The sequence below is a fragment of the Salarias fasciatus genome, chromosome 8, assembly GCF_902148845.1.
Source record: "Salarias fasciatus chromosome 8, fSalaFa1.1, whole genome shotgun sequence".
Classification (NCBI taxonomy): Eukaryota; Metazoa; Chordata; class Actinopteri; order Blenniiformes; family Blenniidae; genus Salarias; species Salarias fasciatus.
Window position 1 is genome coordinate 16,110,856 of NC_043752.1, and position 20,251 is coordinate 16,131,106.

Genomic DNA, 20,251 nt, shown 5'->3' on the forward strand with positions numbered 1-20,251 from the left:
AGGAATAATCCGATACAAAATCTTTGGCAATATATTATTTTTGATAAGTGCACTACACTTAAACACTTAAGCCTTAAGCCGATCGATCAATAGACCTCAGAGAGCTCCCTGTGCACGCCAGCTGGACCAATCACAAGCCAACAAGTGTTGAAAACACATGTGCTCAGCAATGGACGAACATCCTGCCTCACTCCGCGCCCAAACAAAATCCTGGTGAACTAGGATCACAAACTATCTCACTTGAATCGTTTCCCAGCTTTTGGCAGCAGACAAGCTGTGGTCTGCAGTTTTTGAGATCCAAGTATTCTTTAGTTTAGATAAGTCTCTCTGAATGAGCAAAAAAAATGAAGGGCTTAGTGAGACTATACGATAAGCAGGTTTACTCCACTTACAGACCGGACCGAATCTACCAAGATGAGCCAAAACGTTTAAATCCACAAGCATGACTTACATTTTCTGTAGTGTTCCTTTGAACAGATGTCTGTGCAAATCACTGGCAACTAAAGAGAAGCCAAATGCGCACATCAAGTGATCATAAGCAGCAGTAAATGAGGTGGCGGGAGTGAGCGGCACATTACTCTAAGTGGTGTCTGAGTGTGCCAACTTTCAAAGAAAACTTGGATGGGAGGGCACGTGGCGGCGTGACGTCTCCGAGGCGTCGCTCGACATCTGCGCCGGTGACAAGCAGCGCGAGCTGCACACATTAACTTTGAGTGTGCTTCCAAGCATGGAGCTCGCAGAGTAAAGCTGCATGTCGGGCAGGCTGAGGGCTGATGCATCTGGAGGGGCCGCGGTCGTCGTGCATCACTTAAAACTCCTTGATGGGAAGGGCGATGGCCCAAAACTGGCTTTTGTGGCACATTCGACAGGACCTTGTTACTGGACTGTGTGGACGCGACAGAAACCAATACCAGTCAGGCTTGCAATGGTGAAAACAAAACACCAATTTCAATGGTAACGATAGATAAAGATTGTTATGGCTGCAGAAATGAATCCATGCCTACTTTCTAATCTCTAGTGATAGATATTGCTTGTATTGCCGTCATTATGACAAGAGTAATAAAGCCATCAAGATGTCTCAGATTACGATGCACAAACTTCAACTGTAATCTGAATTAATCAAACGCACCTGTCTCAACTAAAACATATCAAGATGAAGGAGATTCTGATCTACAACTCAAGCACACGTGAGGAATGTTTCTGCAACCCTCGCTGACCAGTCTTCGACTCGTCCTTCGCCGTCTTGACAAATACGAGTCGCAAAGAAATTTCTGAATAGCATAAGAGGACAGCCAAGATGTGATAATACCAGTCCAGACACTATTTCAGCTTAATTGCAAATACTATATGTGACCGATGGAAAAAAAGTAGAAATGAGCAGGTTGGTTAGTTCAAAAGGTTTTAACATCACAAAGGAATTAAGCTCAGCATTGAAGCTGAAATTATAGCCCCAAGATATTACAAACAAGTAATACAAACACCACAGAAAATCCCTGAAAATACCGAGAACCACCAACATCAATGCAGAGGAACTTACACTTAACACACAAACATCGATGTAAAAACCTCAGGACCATTACGGCTAAAATCTGCAGTTTACTGAGCAGGTACCATGAGAGAACCTGGAGGTTGAAGATCTTTACACAAGGCACTTCAAAGCTAGTGAAAACACACTTCATACAGTGTAAGATTCTGGGGGGGGGGGGGGGGGGGATTATTTTAGAGCTCTAAAGATTTTCAAGTAATCGCAGTTTCCTTCATAAAATTTACTTTATATCACAAGTCATAGCTTTGTGATTCTTACTCCACTTTCAGTGAACTGCATTTAGAAATAGATAAAATAATTTAGTACATATAAAAAAAAAAATTCTCTTTGGATTTAATCCAGGTCAAAACTAAAGGAACTGACTGAAACACAGAGTACTGCACACTTTTTCAAAAGGTGAAAAAAAAAAATAAAAAACACTACAGCAAACTATTCATTTGGCCAGGGAGGATCCAGGGAGCAGGATTTCGTTTAAGGCAGTAGGTATTTCTTTTTTTCCAATCTCTACCTAAGTGAGACTGAACTATAGAAATAAAGTTATGCATATATAATTATGAATATCAAACTATCACAAACTCAGAACAGACCTCCAACATTATGGGTCTATAGTCCTGTTTCTGGCTCTCTGCAGAGCTAAAAACCCCCACAGGGTTTGATTTGCATATTAACAAAAAAAAAACAACTGAAAAAAGTATATATAGCTTCTGTGTTCTTGAGTATATCAAGACGGAAAGTGTAAAAACTAATATTACAGAAAGGTAATACTACTTCTATGCTGGATTTTCCTGCTTGTCAACTCTTGCGAGTCATGATATACCACTTCCTCAGGGCTATGCCGCTGGTGCTCGCCACGATGCACAGCGCCCCTCCCAGGCTCCACAGGGTGGGCGCCCGGTTGAAGAAGACGAACTGAAACATGAAGGACAGCACCACGTCGCCGGTCCTCATCAGGGCCACGGGCCCGGCCTTCTCCAGCTGCAGGGCCTTGGTGAGGAGGGTCTGGCCGCCGACGCCCAAGACGGCGATCAGGACCAGCAGCCAGCGGTCACGGCCGCAGGAGGGGAGCCTCCACTCCCCGAGGACGGACACGACGACGATGCACTCGATCAGGCCGATGACGGCGTAATACCAGACGGAGAGGTAGTAGTGGACGCTCTTCCCCAACTTCCGGAGGATAACAAACGTGCAAGCAGCTGCGATTGCAGCTACAAAGAAAAAAAAAAGAAAAGAAAAAAGTGAATGAGACACAAAATACATACATCTGTAAATCAAAAATCAGAAAAAAAAGAACTGTGTGCTATTGATGCAATGTGTATTGAGTTTATATGTAAGGAAATGTAAATTACTTTTCAATTGCAGGATAATTAAGCTTCTCCTTGTCTAGTAAACAGGAGCTTAGCGAAACTGGTTTCTCTCCTAAAAGCCTAATTTTTGGATTTTGTTGATGCGAAAGGTAACTGTCGGCTCATAATCCATGAATCGATCAATGAACGTCTTGGTTCAATTTAGAATTGATATTTCAGCAGTCCTCGTCATCAAGCTGTTCACATTTTAATCAAGCTATGATATTAAAGAAATATTCTTGTTTTTTTTCTCTGCAGTAAACCAGCAATTTTTTACATTCTACAGTCCGTCTATGTTAAAATGACGATTTAATTGATCCTGGAAGATGTATAAATAAGGAAATGACTCACAATAGCTGGCATGGCTCCTACCAATGCCAGGACTCTAGCCCCTTACATTTCTCTACCAGAATCTGCTATGAATGTCAAACTGCTCAACATCCGAAAGAAAAATAAACTGAATTTATTTTGCTGGCATTTGAGCCACACTCTGAGATACTTCAGGCACATAAAACAAGCAATTAGGATTTAAGGGTCGGCAGTTAATATAAAACCAAGAGATTTAATTAGAATATTTATGGGTGACAAATTCCATCTAATCTAAACAGCCGACACAAGCAGCTAAAACCTTGCTGGTTCCCTTACAGATTGACCCCTGCCCCTGTTTTATAAATGCACCACACTTCAACACTTCAAAAGGACCTTTATGACAGAAGCTATTCAGGCACCATGACCGAGCGGAGACCCCCCCCACTCAGAACTATGATTAATGAGGAGGAAGAGCATCTTGCAGCCGACCCCGATGTTCCAGGAGGTTAAATTACATTCAGCTCTCCTGGCTGCTGTTTTAATCCGGACCACGAGTGTGAACACAGTTCTGACACAGCTGCCTGGTCAGTTATATCACCTGCTAAGGCAGCGATGGCCCCCTTCATGTGCTTGCTGTAGTCGGTCTCAAAGCCTCCAAGAGCCTCGCCGAAGAGGAACGGCGGTCTGGCAATGAGGACCACTCCAGTGATGGTGAAAACAGTGAAAACACAGTCCCAGATTGTACATTTCTCTTTCAGGAAGATCCAAGCCAGAAGAGAGGTGAACACTGGGTTGCTGAAAGAAAGAGTCAGAGGTTAGCAACAGATTTGTCCTGGCTATTTCAGGAACCAGGGGAAGAACTACATCTAAACTACAATCGGTTGAGTTGTTCCCACGCTCACCTGAAGGCGATGACAGTGGCGTCCGCCAGCGGCATCTGCTGAACTGCATAGAAGAGCATGATCATGGCGTTGGAACCAAGGAAGCCGCGAAGCAGCAAATATATGCGCTTATCTCTGGGACCAAGGAAACCTGTCCTGGAGGAGCAAAGATAGGAGGATGACGGATGCAAGGATGAGTGAATGGACGGATGACTAGACTGATAGAGGAAGTTATAAACACAAAATCATAAGAAGGGGTGGCTGGGGGGAAAAAAAACAGGATGACAAATGACTGGATGGCAGGAGATAAGGATGACTGAGGGTAATGTGGGGATGACAGTGATGAATGGATGCATGCTTGAGCTTTATAAGAAAAAATGAGACAATGAACTAATGTAGGAATAAAGAAAAATGTGGACAATGAATAGATGGACGGATGGATGAGCGGGAAGATGCATGAGTAGAAGCGCTGGAAGCGGCTCTCGTGATTTCACTTTGATTTCAATTCCGTTTCAGGGCAATTTATAAATTTATACGAGTTGGATTTAGCAAAGTAAATCCGACCATGCTGCTGCAACAGATGGGCAAAGAAAAACAATGACTGGCAGAAGTTTGTTTTTCCCACACTGTATTTCCATTGTCTGGGTTTCTTATTTTTTGGCAACTCAGTGTATAATTATAACAGTTTCACCTGGATTGTTTCAAACATCGATCCTACTGTAGGTTGCATGTACGTATTGTAACAAAACAAAAAGATTAATTAAGAGTATACACACATTATCTTATATATCACTTTTATCTGTGTACTACACACACTTCATTTGGAGTACTTCTCCAATGTATGGATGGCAAAAATGACAATGTTTGTGTGTTTGGGTGGTCTTTAAAAAAAAAAAAAAAAAAAAAAGAAAGAAAGAAAGAAAGAAAAAGAAAAAGTGCGAACCTCCAAATATATCATACTAAGCAAAACATTCTATGCTCCCATTGTTTGACCCATTCTACCGCTGGCTAATAAGTAGGCTGAGCAGAGTGTGTGAGAGGTAACGGAGAGGTACGGTCTAGTACTGTAAGCAGCAACCTTACAAAGATTTGTGTGACTGAAACTTTTACCTTTAAGCCTAATGATAAGGAATAAAGCACCAAAGCCAGTTTCCCATGAGAAAAACTGCTGGTAAAGAAGCATTAAAGTCTTACTCTAGTCACAGCAAATTGCTGGTTTAAAGAGTGAACAGTGTTTGGGAGCATTATGAAACCACAGCGTCGGACTGTGTTTGACTTAAACCTGACATTAGAGGCATGCTTACTTGTGGTAGATGAGCAACGGTGCAACAAAGAGCATCTGGAAGAAGCAGCGTATGGCACTGATCTCTATGGCGTGGATTCCCTGGATCGTTTTCACCAGGACGGTGATGGTGGAGAATAAAAATGTGGACAGGAGGGCGTAGAACAACCCGAGACCCGGACATCTTTTAGGCTTCTCTGCATCTGTGGGGGGAAAAAAAAAAAACAAAAAGCCAGAGAAGTATCACTGGAGGGAAGAAGTACACAGGGACACTGAAGACGAGTAAAACTGATCTATATTTCATTTCATGCTGAGGGTAAGATACTGAACTCATTGTGACCGCAACAAAAACTCAGTTGCCAAAACCACAAACGAATGATATGCCAAAAGACTGTGAGGTAGTGTTTCCAAACCCTGTGTGTAGAGATACAAACTGACGTGTTTGAAGAGATCCGATTCCAGCCTGGGGTTGCACAAGAAAGCCTTCTTTGTATTCACCAAGCTGCAGATTATAGATATAATATTTACTTTCTTAACCCTAGTCAGGGATGCCGGTAGATCGAATTGCATATTTTGTAAAAAGATATGGTATTGCAATAATATTTTGAAGTTCATTCCGTGTCCCTGTTGCATATCGAGTGTCTGTAATACACAGCGCCTGAGGTTTTGGGTCTTTATGTCTGTTGGAAGATTGGGACTCTTCAGTAAACGGCATAAACCTGCTTATCACGGAGTACAGTACTGTGCAGGGACCGGAGTTGACATTGCTCTTGTTTCATTGAGTGGCTCGGTAACACAAGCTTGTTGGGCCAATTTGTACTGAAAGACTGAGCAGACAAATATGGAGGAGAGACAGAAAATCTGCTCACTTTGGAGGATACACTGACTAAATACCAGCTCAACAACACAAACTCATCTTCATCTCGTTTTTTGCATCATTTCTGCATATGTTCATCTTTGAGTTCCTGCAATGTCTTGCACAAACTCTGAATCTAAAAATCAGCCTCTGGAATGTGAGGCAGATGCAGAATAACCTCTTGCATTCTGCACTGTACTCACTGTAAGAAGTCGATATTGTTGAGTTTGGATATTGTTGGACTTTGGACAAACTGGCTCGGCTTACAGAAACAAAGCTTCTACCCAATCTTCATAGGGCGGGGCACAATAATGTCATAAAAGTTAGTCAGCGAAGAATCCGATCACACAAAATGCATCGTCTGTTTTGAAACAGTAACTTCGTTATGGCACTACTGCAGTCAATATAAATCCAACTGCTCACTTTAACTGTTGTCGAGTAATAAATCGCAATATTGTGACTCCGGGACGAAAGCAATATCACGTTCAAGGCTGGAATGAACTTCAGCACAACTGTATTGATCACAGCACTGCTGACATGCAGTAACAGCAGCACATCCTCTGTGATATTGCTCAAGTAAACCTTGACCAATGGACCATACGTTGACCGACATATCAGAAACATATATGGCCTGAGTAATTTCAAAAAGAAAAAAAACCCACTAAATCTGTCCAATAAAGGTCAACAATACAAAGGTCAACAAACAAAATCATAAATTTCACTTTTTATAGTTAAAGTAGTTCTGCGGATGGCCTTTAGCTCCCCTAAAGATTGCCTCTTACCCACTGACTCCAAATAAAGACCTTCAATGCATCTACCAAGGGTGTCAAACATAAGGCCCATGGGCCAGCACCAGTCCGCAAGAGATTCCAATCCAGCCCACCAAGCATTTCAGAGAAAAGATGGATTTTTTTTTCCAACATTTTCTAAGAGAAGTACACAAAATGCAACTGTGAGATCCAAGCTGAGGCATTGGTGAGGTTGCCATGAAAAACCGCTACCTTATTGCTATCAAACTAAGCTCAGAGCCAAGCCGTTAGGGTGAGTTTGTCAGCAGCATGATGCCACAGTTTAAGGAGATTTATTTATTTTAACCACAACCAGGAACCAGAAGGTATCATTAAAATTGGCTTCATGTTGAGATTTTCTAAGAAGACATTTTCATCACATTTACTGTACTACTAGTCTCTGACAATTCAAAGCACTCTAAATATGACTCACTTAGGAAATACGTACTTCTGATTTTTAACATAATTCATCATTCAGTGTGTATTAACTTGATATGGAGTGTCACAACTTAAATACCGCAGATCTCATTGCACATTTCTTAATGTACTGTAGTAGAGTGTAGGTTTAAAACGACTTCAGACTGAAACAGACACACAAATAAATTAAATTATTGGCTTCAAAACGGTACACGACGAGGTCACGACTGAACTGACAAAAACATCTGAAAGGTCTGATCTCGTGTTTTCACGCTGGATTTGATGTTGGAATAAAGAATAAAGAACAACGTGTCAAGTTTATGAGCGCGTGTGAGCCTCCTCGGATAAATCCCGTCCAATAGGCTAACCGCGCACACGTGACGGGCCCGTTATCGCTGACTCGGTTGTGTAACGTCGGGTCACCCAGGAAGTGGCCGGCTTGACTTTCTATCACCTCTCTTCTCCAGAAAGCGCGTGGAGCGACGAGACGGCGCTCTACTCTACCTTCGCGCGCGCGTCCCTCGCGGGGTGCGGTGACGCACGTCGCCGCCGGGCACAGCGTCTTCTTCTCGCTTCCTCCCGCCGGCGTATCCTCATCCTCCTCCGCCTCCCTTCCAGCATCACGCTCGCGCTCGTACGACACATGGCAGTTCGTGTGCAGATGCACCGTCTCCTCCGCTTCCTCCTCCTCCTCCGCGCGCTCCCCTCGGTCGCGGCCGTCCGCTTTGTGGAAGGTCACCGTCGCGCCGTCCTCCGCGGATGAGTCCCGGCCGCCGCGCGCGCGGTGCTCGCGGTCGCTCATGGTGAGATGTGGCGGCCGAGCGGCAGCATGCCTCGGTGGGAGCGAGCTGCCCTTCTCCTCCTCCGGTGTCCACAGTGACCGAGGAGACCAGGTTAATGGCTAACCGCGCCGGACTCCCGCGCGCTGGTTACTTTACCCACAGGGGGGCAGAAATGAACCCGGGCCGGCCGTGCTGGGCAACTAAACCATTCCCCGACGTGCACGCCCATTTCAGAGGCAGCTGTGGAAACGAGAGCCAACCAAAACTCACCTGGCGTGTGGTTCAGGCCAGGGTGGGAAATCAATTGACACCTGGGAAAATAAAGTAGGACTCCTGTGGAGGGTGGAGCCACCTACACCTCCTCAATTCAGACTTTAAGAAAAAAAGAGTAGTCATTTTCTGCATGTTTTCTCTGATCATGGTGATTTATGATGTAATCTAACAACACAAAGCTCCTTAAAGCATGTACACAATACACAATTCCTCACTGACTCCTCAGATTTGTTTCCCACAGAAATCCCCTGATTTCTCTTCCGAATTTAAAACCAGTTCAGGGTCACCAGGAAGTTTTCTTCTACTATTTAACACTGGGGTTATTTTCCTTACAATGCTCATGTAAAATCAGTTTTTTCTTACAGAAAGCCATCAACACATGAACATAACTCACCGAAAGCATATGCAAAAAAACACACTACTTAAGAACAAAAGGTATTTAAATGTGTATTTTCAATGACGATTCAAAAATGAGATCTCTGATTTAGCGTTTTAGTGTTTTATTACCACTGTACATAAAATACACTGAGCAGGATGACAAAGAATTGGCTAAAACCCTCTACTCCCCCCACAAACTAGACTGGACGGACACAAGCAAGTCGAAGCTCAGGATGAATGTAACTTTGAATTTAATTGTTATGCCAACTAAGTCTACACAGAATCACACAGCTTATTAAAAAAAACACACAGTGTGGTCCCATCTACCTAGAAAAGTAATAGAAATTGCACAGCACTGCAAAAACGTAAACATCATTTTTGGCAGATTGTTGTCAGTGAAAGTTAATTGTTATCAATATTCAGTTTCTTTTGTGTTGGAATAAGAGGACTGTGTGAAAGCACAGGTAGTGTGCGCTGCACAGTGGTTGGCTTTTAGCTGCGGAGTAAAGACAACAATGGTTTTTGTCAATTAGGGAGAAAGGGGGCAAGAGAGCAGTGAAAGAGAGAGCGCCTGGTGACACAGTGGGACGCTTCCAGTAAGTCATTCATGGTAACTCCACACCACCACTGTCGGTATCATGCGTACAGTCTTGCTCAATTGAGAACAGGCAGGGTAGAGATTATTGTTTTGTTTTGTTTTTTTTTTAAGTTCCTCACACTGATTTTGCAGGTATATTATAAGGATTGATGCACGGGTTGCCTTTCTGGCAGCTGTGTTGTCATTTTATCATCAAACACAGGAGGGAATTTAAGATTCAGATTGAAGATTTTTTCCACTAAACTGCAGCGGAGATGAAACTACGTTGGTAAACGTCTCGTCCTAAATGATCGCTTCCATTTTCTTGACAGGCATCATGGAATCAGAGAAGTATTTTTCAATGTTTTTGAGTAAATAACTGTCAACTATCAATGCAGCGAATGTCCTATGAAGGAGCTTAAAACAAGCTTAAAATATTCTGAACACCCGTCGGTTAGATTTTCAAACGTAGCAAAAAAGGCGTCGAGAAAAATAGAATTACTTTATCAAAGTCAGCGTGGTTTGCGGTCGCTATCAGGGATCACGTAAAATACTGTACATTTTCAGTGTCAAAGAACGTATGTTGAGTTTTCTCAAAGTAAAAAGAATCAGCACTACACCGATCCAGTCATTAATTCCTCCCTAAATTAGCTTAAAAATCCAGAAATATATTAGAAAAATCTCTTCAGACAAGTTGAACTATGTCTTGAATGTGTTTTTTTTTTTTTTTGTCTGAACTTGGTTTGGCGGATTCAAAATGTGACTTGGATGCTTTATGCAAAAATCGCCACTTCTTCCCCAATCAAAATATGTAATTTAATTACTCAGGTCGATCATGAGGTGTTCGTAGATCTGTGTTTTCCCCTTGAAGCTGGATGCAAGTAGGAACACTCTGTTGTCAATGGAGAGCACAGAAAACGCTCGGGGAGCCTGAATATTCAGCTCCTGGGATGGGACAAACTGGCCTCTCTTGGTGTCCCATTGGTAAACCTGTGTCAGTGAATAATCGCTGCCGAGGATGGCGTACTGCCAGTTGCCGATGGAGACGGGCTGGAACACCATAGACCCGCGGGAAGGAAACGTCTGGACCTCTTTAAACATGGCACCGTCCCAGCGCATCACCTTGGAGTCCCCGATGAATCTTGTCAGGCATATAAATAGATCACCTTTGAGAAAGACAAAGATCCAAGAAGCCTGTTCAGTTTAAAGAACCGCGACCGGAAATAGAAGAGCTCACCAAAACAGTTTATGTAATCCTAAAATATTTCCTCGCTCGTAATCAAAAGCTCTCAAGTAAGAGCCCTAAATGAGTCCCCTTAAGAACGGAAAAAGTGCGGATAGCGTTGTACAGCCATGAATTATGGACAGATTTAATGGGATTGCCTCTTACAGCGTTCGGAATGAATGAATGCCGATGAAATGCGACCGAGAGCGATAAATTACCACCAAGACTGTCAGTCATAAATGTTTTTATTAAACCAACCACATTAAGGAAAATATTGACCCTACTGTAAAACCCTCCATTAAACACGCAGCACACATTACGTTTTAGCACTGAAGACCCCGTGAATTCAGTAATACACTTTCCCTTGTGTCTATAGGATTGTGTGATTTGTGCTAAATAAGAGCTTTTTAATATCAAATTCTTGTTGAGTTTATTTTTTTCTTTGCCAAAGATTGAAGGACTACATCGACAGCACTGAAAATTTCAACTATGTCTGGCACACTGACCTTCTTATTTACTGTTTTTAGCAGGAATATGTGAAAATGCAGAAACAGCGTGTTCCCCACCTCGCAAAGTTTACACTAAACTTCTCCCCTAAAGTCATATTTTTCCAAACACCAAGAACTAATTTATGGTTACAGCGCAGATGTTATCATCTGTTTCACATTGTAAAATATTATTGTTAAGGACTGTTGAGATCCATATAAAAGCAGAAGTGTTGGTTTGCGGCTTTTAAATGACAGTCGTGTGTAAACTGCCTACCACTGTTGTTATAGTTATGGCTTTGCACAAAGGGTTATTTTATCATTCGAATTTATCTCCAGAACACTTCAAGTCATAAAAACCCTACCATTTGTGTTTTTCTATCATAATGTCTTCTAAAAAAATGAAAAAGATGAAAAAAATATCCCTGCTGGGTAAAGACTTTCTCCTCCTTCGTCCCAGATTCCTCCTGCTGCTGTTCACCCCAAAGCGCTCTGTGGCCTCCGGGGGAGAGAATCAATGCTTTGAAGACTGAACAGTGATCGCCACAGTATATGAAGCATGTCAAACTAGGTCAAGCTCACTGATGTATCTCTTCATTTCTTTTTTTTCTTCCTTGTGTTTACTAGTGTTGTGCGCATAACACGCCGGTATTCAAACCGCGGCCCTCACCTTTCACCGCGAAATGCTTGACCGAGAAGACGTCCTCCATCTCCGGTATGTCGGTCCGGCGGTCGAACTGCTTCTGGCTCCGGTTCCACTGGTACACCACGGGCCTCTGCGAGCTGCTGGACAGAATCAGGTGTGGCTTGTTGGAGATCTCCAGGTACTCCACGTCCGTGTCCCGGTACCACGGGTGCAGCGACTGATGCGAGTAGAAGCCGTTGCCGTTCCACTTGTACACTGTTGTGGAGCCAGCCTGGAAATTACCGAGAAAAAAAACCCATCAACCTGTGTCAGCTTTTTATTCAAAACGTGTTTTTAATGTAACGAACAGATTTTTAATTAAGCCGCAATTTACAAAAAGAGGAAGCGATTAAAAAAAAATGACAAACATTAAGCAGCAAATCGACGAAGCTATGCTTGTGTGTGCGCGCGTGCGTGTGCGTGCGCACGAACACCAAAGTGTCCCCAAGCATATGTGGGAGCATATGTGAACATTTGGCAATACAAGCCTAATCAGCAGGAGCAGACGCAAACTGACACGCTGCGGAGAGCGACGCCGGGGGAAGGACTGGCTGACATGGTGGGAGGAGAAGATTAGACCAGCTTTATTCAGGCGGGGTCCGGACACAATGGCACCTACACCGCCGTTTGTTTTTTGTTTTTTTTTTCGGTTCGAATGGGAAAGCAACCAACCTTTGAGCTGTCGGCGATGACGAAGAACGACTCTCCGTCGATCAGGAACGTCTCGATGTCGTTGGGCTTGCGGATCTTCAGGATGTCGATGTCTTGGATTTTGATGAACTTGTTGGCGGAGGTGTCGCGCTTGTAGATGTGCGAGCCGCCAAACAGCTGGGCGACGATGACGAACAGGTGGCTGTCGATGACCATGGGCTTGCAGACCACGGTGGAGGTGCCTTGGCAGGAAACGCAAAAAGAAAAAAAACTCTTGATCGTGACCAGAGTTAAGACATTTAAACTCCTGGCTGTCATCCATCTTTTCACTAATGGTTACACACTTTGTTTGCATTCATCTGCTTTTCCACTCACTCTGGATGGTGTCATGGGTTCTGAAGGTCATCTCGACGTGGTCCCATTCCAGGAAACTGCAGGTCCCAGCAAAGGGCTGAGCAAACACAACATATTGTTCCTTACCAAAGGTGAAGGCCTCCACCGAAATCGATTCAAACTTCATCGACTGATAAGAAGCGAATTCTGCAAAAAGGATGACATGAAGTCTGTGTTTGTGATCCGTTCAAAAAGGCAAATAATGGAGTGACTGCGCGGGATTATCTGTGCAAACACATTTGAGGCGCGGAACAATGTCGACGACGGGATGCCACGGAGCGGCAGCGATGGAGGCAGCTGGGAAAACAGAGATCCGCGGCTGTAAACAACGGGAAATCACACCTGCCGTGATGCAGTCAAACGAGTGCGGCAGCAGGTCGTTGATCTTCTTCCCCTGGTGGATGGGCGGGCCGCTGCAGTAGATCTGATCCAGGGTGGCGTTGGTGTGATGCATCCACTCCACCAGCCACTTGAGCTTGCAGTCGCATATCAGGCTGTTGCCCCGCAGATCCCTGCATTGATAAATCACACGTATGAATGATAGGGGGGGGGGATGCTGGGAGGTGTTTTCCGGAAATGTGCAGCCTCCTGCCTCTCTTTCTCTCTCAATTTGGCTTCAGGCCATCCGAGCCACAACAAGTGTCTTATCTCCAGGGTGGCCTCCCTTCATCACACACTCTCGCTTTGAGTAGCTATTAACTTTAGATGAGTGTGCTGAAACACAGACACAGACATTATTACATCTGATTGTATCAGTGGGAGCAGAGCCGGGATCTAGATCTTCTCTCCATAATTGACTTGCTCACCATTTGTTTGCATTGGCATTCTGGCTCCTTAACCCAAGCTTTCCCCAGATGCTCTCCTTCTGATTATTATCTACCTTTGATTGTCCCCACCGCAGCAAGGAATACTTTCCAAACCTTTCCAAACTCATTCCATTTGAATGTTTTAAAATAGATTCTAACCAAGCTTGCTGCCTATCAGTTACATTTCATCACACTGAAAATTACATTCGGTACAAATGAGCACGAGAAGGTAAATGAGCGTGGATGCACTGAAATACAAACTCACACTTTAGTCAAAGCATCCATTCCCTTGAAAACATCCTTGGGCAGCGTCTCAAGGTTGTTGTAAGCCAGACTCCTAATCAACAAAGAGGAAAATAATACACACGGTGATTAGATTAGAAGTAGAGCGGGCGTCCGCCGCCGACGGATGGAGCTTTTCATTGGACGTTAGCGGGACTGATTTGAGGAGGCGGAGAGTAAACACAACATAACAAGCGAGCCAGTCTCGGCAAAGGAGAGATCAGGACACAAATCTTCGCAGCGCAATCAAATAACAGGTGCTTGAAATTATCAGCGGCGAAGTGGAGGAGAGCCAGACAATCAGCGACGGATTGACGCCGCCATTGTTTCCATGTTAAAATCAGCCACAACTGAGACCCAAACCCCTACATTATTACTATTTTATTTGTTGAACTACCTTACACAACGCTCCCCTCTGCCAGTGCCGTTAAGTTTCTTGCTTTGTGTGCCAGCCGGTAAAAAAGGCCAAACGGCGAGAAACAGACACGACGGAGACTTTTCATTTGTGACTGAGAGCCTGAACTCTCAAACCGGGGGAGATGTGAATGAAATGAAATGTCAGCCTAATTCATGGAAGCTGCATTATTTATTTGAGACGAGGCCTCCCGGAGAAGAGAGACCATTTTGTTTAAAGTTTGTGCAAGAATGCGTTCTCCAAACAGATTAGGTTAGAGCACGGTGGACAGGACTCCGACAGGACGCCCGTCTGCGTCCTTTAATAATGCATTTACTGCGTGCGTTGCATTTAAAGTCCCCCATGATGCTGTTAGTTCATCTTTTTTGTAGAGTTTGTTTACTTTTCTAAGCTAGAAAGTAGGGAAAAAGGAAGGGCGCTAACACACGGATAATTCTGGGTTCACTGTCAACAGATTGTTTGATCACTTATTGGGAAATAGTTTCAATTCGAGATCAAACGCCCCATACCGGAGGCAGGATATGACTAGTGTTTGAGGGCATTACAGGCTGTTTTATTTAAAATGCATTGTTTGCCATGCTGTGACGGTGAGTTTGTAAAAATATGCATAATGCAACAGCATGAGGAATTTTTTGGGGGACATTTCTCCGCATTTTGCACCAGAAGGTATCATTAACGTCAACTTTATGCTGATATTGTAGTCATTTTCTGTACAAATTGTTTGGTTTTTGCCAAACTATAGACATTTTCATCACATATACTCTACTCCTAAACAAATATAAACTTTAGAGTTTAAATTTCAGGTTTATTATGGCTCTGTTTTACCAGTCTGTAAATGGCCCCTGAATTGTGTTTGACAAAACTGTCCTCGAATATTTAAACAGCTAAATAATTCCAACACTACTAGAAAGTAGAGAAATATAATTTTGCACCACATATACTGCAAACCATAGAAAATTTAAATTATCTTTAAATTTAGTTGTTCTTTGTCAAGTGATTTGTCCCACAGTGAGCAAAGTAAAGCTCCGCTTGTAGCACTGAAGGGTAAAGAACACGTGTCATTTGTTTTTACTGCATTATATAAGCACAAAATGTCCAAAGGACAACCTGTCCAGGAGTCGAATGCAGATTTTAGGTCACGGGGTTTAAGGTTACAGGACAGTTATATTTAGGCCTGACCTGCAGGTCACTCACGTTCTCAGCTGCATGTAGTTTTTGGCAGGCTTAGCATTTCATGGAGTGTTTACGAAAGCGGGTCTTGGAAGGCGTTGTCTGGCTTTTTTTATGTTTGTCATCTTCATTACGGAATCATGTTTCCTTTCTTTTGTGTAGGAACAAGTTTCATGAAGGTTGATGACCCACAGTCAGAAATGGGATTTACTTTTCGGCTGCCACTACTACCCCTATAGACTAAAAATAATTTAAAAAAAAAATCCACTAACAAATCTGCGTTGGAATAAGCCGTCCAGACCTGCCCTTCAGAAGCCTGATTCAGCTCCTGCTCGCAGCCACCTTGGGGATTGACCACTGGCAGCAGCAGTTCTGCTTACCTTCGCAGAGCAGGCGGCGACAAAGCGATCCGGTGACAGAAAAGGCAAATTTATGCACAGTCTGGGAGAAAATACCATGAATGCTAATATACAATTACATTCTCCTGAAACTGCTGCATTTTGAGGAAGCCGCTCTGCAGAGAATGTGACGATGCATTCTGTTAGCGTCGACAAAGTAATCATGACTGGTGAGGAAATAGTGAGATATAGGAACGCAACGCTGGAGGATGATGTATAGAAAGATCAACAGAAGGGAAAAAAAGCGAGGGATAATGAAGACTTATTTCGACATTGCCATAAATAAAGTGAGATACTTACAGATGGATCAGTGTTTTCAGGCCCCGGAAAGCGTGCGGGGAGATCAATTCAATCTTGTTGTTTTCAATAAATCTGCAAATGACAAGAAGTGAATGAGCATCGGCGAAACATATTTACACAAATTACAACTGGAAAAGCGTTCAGCACAGAACTATTCTGTCACCTTGTGTGACCCCGTGAGACAGCTTATCTACCGGAGCTGCAGAGACGGGGATGTCAAGGGTCAAGCTCAACTTCACTGCGTGCATGAAAATGTGCTTTTAAATATTTTAGTCAGTGGAAGATGGGAGCTGAGTTGGGGGTGACAATAAAAATCTGCAAAAATAACATTAACTGTTTGAGTTTTTCCAAGCAAATTTCATGTAAATGTGTATGTAGGTAAATGGCATGTAGGAAAATGCTAATATCACTTGATTTAAGTGTATTATTTACAGATACTGTGCTGCATTTCCATACTGAAGACTTGAAATAAGGCCAGTTTTTTAAAATTCCAACAAGAATGTGTGCTTTATTAATAATAAATGGTACAGCAAAGAAAACCCAAACAGGGAAAAGTACTTACAGGTATTCAAGATGCGTTAAACCGAGGAATGCGTCCTCATCAATAAGGTCGAAAGAGTTTGCTGTGAACAATCTAAGGAAGAAAAACACAATAGAAATATTATAACACACTCAGTCTCAAACATTTCTCTTTATGTTTCTGAACTGAAGTGACGAATTGGCCTCTGTTGCGGTGAGTACAGAACTGATCAGCTGGGCTACATGTAGGTATTTCTTTGGAGAGCCAGTCACGGCGAGGAAGCGAAGACGCATGACGCCGCGCTTGTTTTCAGGCAACAGCGTTCTCATGTTTATCAAACGCAGCACGTATGCCGATTTGTTGTTTCTGTCTCATTTCATACGTGTTGCTGAGTGTTTGTCACCTGGCGGATACACACATTTACCCACATATCAGCTTTCTCTCAAGTCTCCAGCAGGAGAACAACACTATAGAAAACAGAAAAGAGAGGATTCCTTGGCGCGGTTGTTGCTTTTGGACTGAACCAACCCTGATGTTTAATATCTATTTAAAGACGCTGATCAACGTCGGTATTCCTCAGCAGTGGCATTACTTCTGAAAGTGAAACAGACGAGCAGATGCAGCGTGAGACTGGAGCCGACAGCAGACTCATTCAGTGTTTTCACCCACAGCATGCGGTTACTGACGGAACCAAAACACTCATATTCTCACTCCCGTTCACAAGTGGACAAGAGAAGCGCCGGGCATTGTCTCCGGTGCTCTCCGTTAAGCATTAACCCCAGAGTCCTCTTCAACGGCTCGCCCACAAATAGCATCGGATGGTGGGGATTTGATAGCGGAGCGAACAAACTGCTGGACAAACAGCAGCCGTCCTCTGTGCTCGGCCATCATCTCACACAGGAGCCCGCTGGACGGCGGGAAGCTGTCACAAAGCCGCTCCACACACACACACACACACACACACACACACACACACACACACACACACATTCAGGAGGTCCCTCCTACCCAGAGCCATCACACTGTACAGCAGTAGAGGGAGGAGGGAGGAGAATAGCAGGAAAAACACACTCCGTGTGCGAGGAATCTGACACTTTATCAACCTCAGGGCAGCTCGTGAAGTGACATTTTCTGCTGCTTGTGCCTTTAACTGTGATCCATTATTTGCTCTGTGTCATCTGAAAACATGACAACACAATGGAAAAGTGAGGGGGTGGGGGTGGGGGGGGGGGTTTCTTTGGCTGCAGCTGATTCAAAATCAAGAACAGGGTTTACACTGGGTGACCTTTACACCGCGAACCTGCTCGTTTTGACCACGGGGAAGCCCCCCGCCTTTAACGAGGGGTTAACACAGGTCAAGACACCCCAGCAGTAAATAACACCAGATGGGGAAGAATCCCTCATCCGCCATCCTCGGCTGCATCCAGCCCCCTGCTCCCTACCTCCGCCTCCGTCTGACAGTTGGTGCGCGTTCGGACTGATTCAGTGTCAGCCGAGCATATGAGGGAACCGATGCCAACAAAGATGCTCCGCCGAGACAAAGTGACGCTTGGCGACGGCGTGCTATTATGTGCGGCGCGAAGTGTGATTAGAGCACCGTGGAGCCCGCCTGGCTGTTAATTTGTGGGATTTGCATTTTACAAATTGCTCAATAGACTCTCGTCCCGTGAAGACAAACACAATGAAGCGAAAGCAGTGCCGAGGCAAACCACGCACTTGCGTGGCGCCTCCGTGCTTCAGAACATGATCTTTGTTTGTCTCTGCCCACTTCATCTCGACTCAGCGCGCTGTTTCTACCTCCTCAGCCCCTGCTGTTAGTCGCTGAAGCCATGTGGTACATTGCATAATCCTGACACCATTACAGAGAAGCCCCCCTTTAAATCTGCATATCAGCCTCCAGACAAGTTCTAAAGGGAGGCAGGCCTCATTGTTTAGATAGATAGATAGATAGATAGATAGATAGATAGAGAATACTCACAGCAGTTGTAGGGCAGGTGTATGAACAAAGCTTCCTCCAGTGATTTCATTGAATCCAGATTTGACAAAAGATCTGATCAAAAGAGGGAATAAATTAAGAAAAAATGGAGACAGCTCCAGTAAAGACAATGAAGGACTATTACCATATATACACACACATACACACACACACACACACACACACACACACTTTGGGCACAATCAAATCATCTTCTTCCACTTACAGCGAGACGACGTCCGACGGGAAAGTGTGAGGCACGGATCGCACGTTCTCACACAGGGCATTATCTTTGGTGCAGGTGCATCCGGCGGGGCACCGGGGCTGGCGGACCCTCCGAGCGTCCAGAGCCAGGCTGCCGGCGAGCAGCCACACCAGGAGCGTCCATCCTCCCCAGCCTCTGCCCGGGCGTCCCATTCCGTCGGCCGCGCATGCAACTTCCAAGGCGAAATCTGCAAGGAGCGCCCAGATCCACTGTTTTTTTGTTTGTTTGTTTGTTTGTTTGTTTGTTTGTCTCCCCTCCTCGCCTCAGATCGGCGTCTGTCCTCCCAGGATGCAGGCTGGTGTCTATGCTGCCTGCGTCTCAATAGGACGGAAGGCGCCCGTCCAGCGGATTTGTTCTGCAGGGCGCACGATTACAAATGCGGGACAGACGGAATACGGGACATGAGAGCAAAAATAAATAAATAAAGGAAATTTAAAAAAAAGACATCAAAAGAAAAAAAAAATCCTGTTAAAGACGCTGGGATCCCTCGCTTTCCCTCTGCCGCTTCAAGAAAAGTTGCATTTGGGATGAAATGTGGTGGCCATTAGAGATTAGAGAGAAAGAGAAGGGAAGAAAGAGAGAGGGATGGGGAGAGGGGGAGGAGAGGAGGAGGAGGAGGAGGAGGAGGGGAGGAAGGCCCCAAGGTGCGCTTTTTTATCAGCTCTGCCAGCTATTATTTATGCGCGCTCCGGAGCCGTGCATGGCTAATGGGACGCTCCTATTCATGAGGCTGTGTGCACATGCACCTGCCCCACTCATTCACCGCCTCTTTTCTCCCAGGCTCCGGCATAGTAATGACTGAAAAGAAGACAAGCTGCCACAGGGGGGCAAAAACACAGCCGCCAATTTCCCCATATTCCTCCATAGCTTACTTATAATAATAATAACAATAAGTCCTCTTTGTTAACAGTGTCTCTCTGTTAATTTCATCCTTCTATGCTTAATGCCAGTCACTTTTTATCCCTGGATGTATGATTATTTACTTCTTTTCAGTTTATTCTGTATGTAGAAATACTCTATTAAGAGTAAAATGCTTCTCTGTCAACACTGCAAAGTTTCTGTTCTATTCAATTTCTTACAATTTGATTTGATTTACAACTTAAACAGTCCTTATAAAGTTTAAATAGATATACAAAAAAAAGCACTAAGATTAAGTGTGGAAATATATAAAACCCATATTTTTTTACAATGTAAAAGAGTTCTCTAAAAATAAGAATGAGAAATGAATATTTTCAGCTTGTCCCTCATT

The 20,251-nt window shown here is 44.1% G+C and overlaps 2 protein-coding genes across 2 annotated transcripts; both read right to left on the reverse strand.

Annotated features, from left to right (window-relative positions):
• Positions 1 to 2,256: 2,256 nt before the first annotated feature.
• On the reverse strand, positions 2,257 to 8,367 carry slc35g1 (solute carrier family 35 member G1). Its single transcript, XM_030098409.1, has 5 exons — positions 7,927 to 8,367; positions 5,384 to 5,564; positions 4,101 to 4,235; positions 3,797 to 3,993; positions 2,257 to 2,751 (listed from the first exon to the last, which is right to left on the reverse strand). Exons 1-5 carry the CDS (start codon positions 8,222 to 8,224, stop codon positions 2,339 to 2,341), a joined length of 1,224 nt encoding a protein of 407 aa, XP_029954269.1. The 5' UTR covers positions 8,225 to 8,367; the 3' UTR covers positions 2,257 to 2,338.
• Positions 8,368 to 9,235: 868 nt separating this feature from the next.
• Positions 9,236 to 19,400, reverse strand: lgi1b (leucine-rich, glioma inactivated 1b). Its single transcript, XM_030098485.1, has 10 exons — positions 18,964 to 19,400; positions 18,741 to 18,812; positions 16,805 to 16,876; positions 16,243 to 16,314; positions 13,943 to 14,014; positions 13,214 to 13,383; positions 12,854 to 13,018; positions 12,500 to 12,720; positions 11,813 to 12,059; positions 9,236 to 10,598 (listed from the first exon to the last, which is right to left on the reverse strand). Exons 1-10 carry the CDS (start codon positions 19,152 to 19,154, stop codon positions 10,249 to 10,251), a joined length of 1,632 nt encoding a protein of 543 aa, XP_029954345.1. The 5' UTR covers positions 19,155 to 19,400; the 3' UTR covers positions 9,236 to 10,248.
• Positions 19,401 to 20,251: the final 851 nt, after the last annotated feature.

Coding starts and splice junctions, on each gene's coding strand:
- slc35g1 (XM_030098409.1), bottom strand. CDS start 8,224: ATGAGCGACCGCGAGCACCGCGCGCGCGGCGGCCGGGACTCATCCGCG. Junction 5,565..7,926: donor CGAGGGACGCGCGCGCGAAG/GTAGAGTAGAGC, acceptor TTCCCCCCACAG/ATGCAGAGAAGCCTAAAAGA. Junction 3,994..4,100: donor GCCACTGTCATCGCCTTCAG/GTGAGCGTGGGA, acceptor TCTTTCTTTCAG/CAACCCAGTGTTCACCTCTC.
- lgi1b (XM_030098485.1), bottom strand. CDS start 19,154: ATGGGACGCCCGGGCAGAGGCTGGGGAGGATGGACGCTCCTGGTGTGG. Junction 16,315..16,804: donor TTAACGCATCTTGAATACCT/GTAAGTACTTTT, acceptor TGTCATTTGCAG/ATTTATTGAAAACAACAAGA. Junction 13,019..13,213: donor GTTTGACTGCATCACGGCAG/GTGTGATTTCCC, acceptor TCCTTTTTGCAG/AATTCGCTTCTTATCAGTCG.